Source organism: Triticum aestivum, chromosome 4A, assembly GCF_018294505.1.
Source record: "Triticum aestivum cultivar Chinese Spring chromosome 4A, IWGSC CS RefSeq v2.1, whole genome shotgun sequence".
Classification (NCBI taxonomy): Eukaryota; Viridiplantae; Streptophyta; class Magnoliopsida; order Poales; family Poaceae; genus Triticum; species Triticum aestivum.
The window spans coordinates 15,290,631-15,294,720 of NC_057803.1; the positions used below are offsets into that span (position 1 = coordinate 15,290,631).

General features: G+C 40.6%; 1 protein-coding gene across 1 annotated transcript; it reads right to left on the reverse strand.

The window, feature by feature from the left end:
* Nucleotides 1–536: 536 nt before the first annotated feature.
* On the reverse strand, nucleotides 537–2,528 carry LOC123083696 (katanin p80 WD40 repeat-containing subunit B1 homolog KTN80.3). The gene is made up of 6 exons (XM_044505654.1): nucleotides 2,295–2,528; nucleotides 1,717–1,773; nucleotides 1,530–1,645; nucleotides 1,201–1,323; nucleotides 742–816; nucleotides 537–653 (listed from the first exon to the last, which is right to left on the reverse strand). Exons 1-6 carry the CDS (start codon nucleotides 2,488–2,490, stop codon nucleotides 537–539), a joined length of 684 nt encoding a protein of 227 aa, XP_044361589.1. The 5' UTR covers nucleotides 2,491–2,528.
* Between the last annotated feature and the right edge of the window lie 1,562 nt (nucleotides 2,529–4,090).

Consider the following 4,090-nt stretch of genomic DNA (forward strand, 5'->3'; position numbering starts at 1 on the left):
GAGGGGAGGAATCATTTTTCGGGCGGGTGAAGCTAGAATATCCGAGATCGAGGAAGAAGCACAACATCCGGTGGACGGTCATCCAACGGCCACTGCTGCGAGAACTGTGTGTTGACTATAATAAGTTGACAAAGCCTTGCGTACGCATCAACTTCTTTTTTGAGGTAATAGCACCCCAGGTACCCTAACTTGCACACAATGTGATGATCTAGTCCCAAAGTTGCAAAACTTGACTAAGTCATACCCTAACTTGCATCTCATGTGATGTTTTAGTCCCAGGCCAATCACAGCTCGCCAAGTGGCTGGGCCGGTCAGCGCACACATTTTTTCACAAAACCCCCTGCCGTTTCCCTGAATTAACACGCAATCACCCCCCACCTGAATTAAATATGTCGGAATCGAGTTCACGTCCGTTAGAGAACAACATATTATCTAGTAACACAATATGTTTGAATCAATCAGAACTTCGGTACGAGTAATGGCCATTTGTAAATCAACCCAGAACATAATCATACCGATACACAAAACAAGAAGAGCTACCTGTCAGTTTTACTCTCCAGAAGGTCAGCAAGGACAGGCAGGATAGTGGTACATAAATCTAGTGCGATGGCTTTGCTTTTCTCCATCATAACACTTGCCATATCAGCACATACCTGGAGTTAGCAGAAATCTTATAATTATGAATCAACAATGCAACGGTTATTCCATGCAGAACAGGAAAAAAGGTTGCAGAGTACTGACAACATGACCAGACATCTTCTCGAGCGTTGAGAAAACACCCCTGATGTCATTTCTTTGCCACATTTGGTGCAGAATCTGTGAGTAAGATACATTTGATACACGTTTGGATTAGTTAAAACATTTGAGGCGGCAAGATACAGTCTATTAGCAGTCATGTTTGGAAGACTATCCGTTCACAGGTCTGCTGAATAAGATTGTGGTACACTAATAACATAGTTAACTCAACCAGCCATATTTCATTCTGAAGAAACAAACTCTATTCGAATCTGGAATACCATGACATAGGACACTGCATACATTTATATATTTTTCACATTCTATTGATAGCATGCAACATATATCTTAGTCAGTTTAAATGTAACACTGTTAGTTTGAGAACATTCGAGATTAAGATGTCCTGTTTCCCCTGAAGAATAACAATATTACACTCCAAAAGAAAAAGTGAAGCACCATACAGACCTGCAATTTTGTCAGGCGTGACCGTGTTGAACTCAAAAATAGATCATGCTCTTCGATTAGAACAGATAAAACATCTTTCTCGCTAGTTACGATATTAGTTTCAGCTGCTTGAGTGCTTCCTCTCTGCAGATGGCAAAAAAGAAGTTACAGAAATTAGTTTGTTTACGGTTTTCCTTCTTTTAATAAATCCAAATTCCAATTGTTAAACATGATATAACAACAGTATCAACTATGGAACAACTAAATAGAAAAGATTTGTGCATTGAATCCAACAGTGAGAGCAAAAAATAAACAGAATGTTCTAAAAGCGTATGGGTTGTCTCACATACAGATGAATATATTCGGCCTCTAGGAGCCCCCAACGCTGAATTGCTTGTTGTTGGTTCTTCATGACTTGGGGACTGATCCCTGCCTTCCCAATTAGAAACAATTGATCTTGTTCTTCCTAGAAATACTATACGATTCAGGCCTGAAGAACAAATTATTGCAAGCACCAAAGTATAGCAAATTATATGCCTGCTCTTGAAACTTCAATGTAGCAGTTATCTCTTGGCTTACACATTCTAGGAACATCTGCAAAATAGCACCAAATGTTCAAGCAGTTACAACTTAGTTGTACATGAAAATTACAGGTAATTTTTAAATTGTGCACATGATTTATCAAATGAAACTTATGAATCCAAAACACAAAGGAAAACTAATAACTTGACAACAGAATAGAAAATTCCCAAAGCATTTATTAGAGCACAAGTTTTCATAGCCAAACATAGATAAGATTAAACTAACAGTGTTCCACGAATAGGTTCTTCAAATTCACTGGCAACTATTGCATATGGAAAACATCTACCTACAGAAATAATTGAAGAACCTCGAATGAATAAATTTAGTTGTTCCAAACACTTGAATCAGTACATGACAAAAGGGAATGGAAATTTCATCAAACTCACACAAGAATCATTATTTCGAGCACATGATGCAAGAAGGCAGGAACTACTTTTTAGGTAAATCAGGCACCACTAATGGTTGTGAAACAATTCAAATCAAACTACAGCAGTACATAAAACAGATTAGCATGTTAAGGGCAAGGATAATACAATTATCATTCCGGTGGCTCGTATTTGATTCTGCTGAACCTGAAAATCCTGACCTGTAAACTGAACCATGTTTTACATCTTCACGAGTTTCTTCGGGAATCACTATTTGAACAGCACCATTCCTCCGAGGAAGAAATATTTGACAAGTAAGGTCATCACTTTCAGTATCTTTGCTTCCCACATCAACTTTGTCCATATCAACTTTCACAATGGTTGATTTCCTTGGTTTAGCATACCTTGATCTTGTGACGACCTTACTTGATGTGGACAAACTTTGTCCATATAAAATTTTAGTAAGGTCGTCACTTGATTTGCAGCCCAGCGGGGCGGAGAATAACAGGTTGACCTTGCCTGAGTATTCCTCAAAAAAACGTATAGCTGGGCTAGCCATTTTCATCTTGAAAAAAATTAATATTTGGGTTGGATATCTGTCCTGGGCTAGATAGGCCACAGCCCGCCCAGTTAATACCTTGCTCTCCTCTGAACAACAACGAAAACATTGCCAAGAAAAACTCTGCAGTGCTCACGCCTCGAAAACACAAATACTGCTCGAGTTGCTTGGTCCCAGCTGTCGGCCGCACCTTCTGCAATTCTCTTGTTTATATTGACTACATAGGTTGACAATGGTGTGGGACCGTGATGTCAGGAAACCAGGAGGAAGCAAAAAAAATATAGTTGTACATAATAAGGAGGCACTTGCGTACGTACGGCTATGGCCCTAGTGGGTCCCTACTGTCATCCAGTCAAAATAAAGTCATCTCCTGAATCCTCATGTTCATTGACTATGTTAACAATGCTCAGCGCCATAGCGAGCGCAACAACTCAAAGGACGACAGAGAGGGCCTCGTGGGCCCTACGGATGGTCTGATACAGCACCCGCTGCTCATTCAGGAAGCCAGGATCATCGGACACCTATGAGCACCTTCGAGAGACTGGGGCGGGATGAAACGGTAAGGCTCAAGGTGACGAAGAATGATTAGAGAACCATTCGATGTATTGTGCATGATGTGAAGTATTATGGAGGACACGAACCATCTAAATATTTTGTGCAGTTCCACTAAAATCAAGCTGAGCATCCCTGTGGATTTCATATTTATATGCTTCCAGAAAACAAAGACACATCAGCACACACATGAATATTGGCCCCAGTGTCAACCCACCAATCGGTGGACTAACAAACTGAAAGTACGGTAAAAAGATTACCATACCCAGATGCCCCATCATTGTTGCTTAGAGTGACATTGACAGACTTGGAGTCCTGTCCTGGCTTCTTGGTACTTGTTTAGGTACTTGTTTGGGCACTTGTTTGCCCAGTGTTCCTCCGAACCACAAGTAAAGCAGCCATCTCTCTTTTAGTCTTTCTTCTTACCTTTTCTTAATGGCCGATGCTGGCAACACCATTCAAACATATAGTCCGGTGGCTCAAGGTAACGACGAATGATTAGAGAACCATTCGATGTATTGTGCATGATGAAGTATTATGGAGGACACAAACCATCTAGACATTTTGTGCAGTTCGACTAAAATCAATCTGAGCATCCCTGTGGATATCGTATTTATATGCTGCAAGAAAACAAAGACACAACAACACACACATGAATATTGGCCCCAGTGTCAACCCACCAATCGGTGGACTAACAAACTGAAAGTACGGTAAACAGATTACCATACCCAGATGCCCCATCATTGTTGCTTAGAATGACATTGACAGATTTGGAGTCCTGTCCTGGCTTCCTGTACTTGTTTGGGCACTTTTTTCCCAGTGCACTCCACGTCTTGTAGAGTTTCCTATGCTC

What these genes read in the sequence shown, in the direction of transcription:
- LOC123083696 (XM_044505654.1), bottom strand. Translation starts at nt 2,490, where the DNA reads ATGGACAAAGTTGATGTGGGAAGCAAAGATACTGAAAGTGATGACCTT. An exon ending in GAGCCACCGGAATGATAATT is followed by an intron (nt 1,774 to 2,294) that starts GTATTATCCTTG and finishes GCTATTTTGCAG; the next exon opens with ATGTTCCTAGAATGTGTAAG. An exon ending in CACGCCTGACAAAATTGCAG is followed by an intron (nt 817 to 1,200) that starts GTCTGTATGGTG and finishes TCTTACTCACAG; the next exon opens with ATTCTGCACCAAATGTGGCA.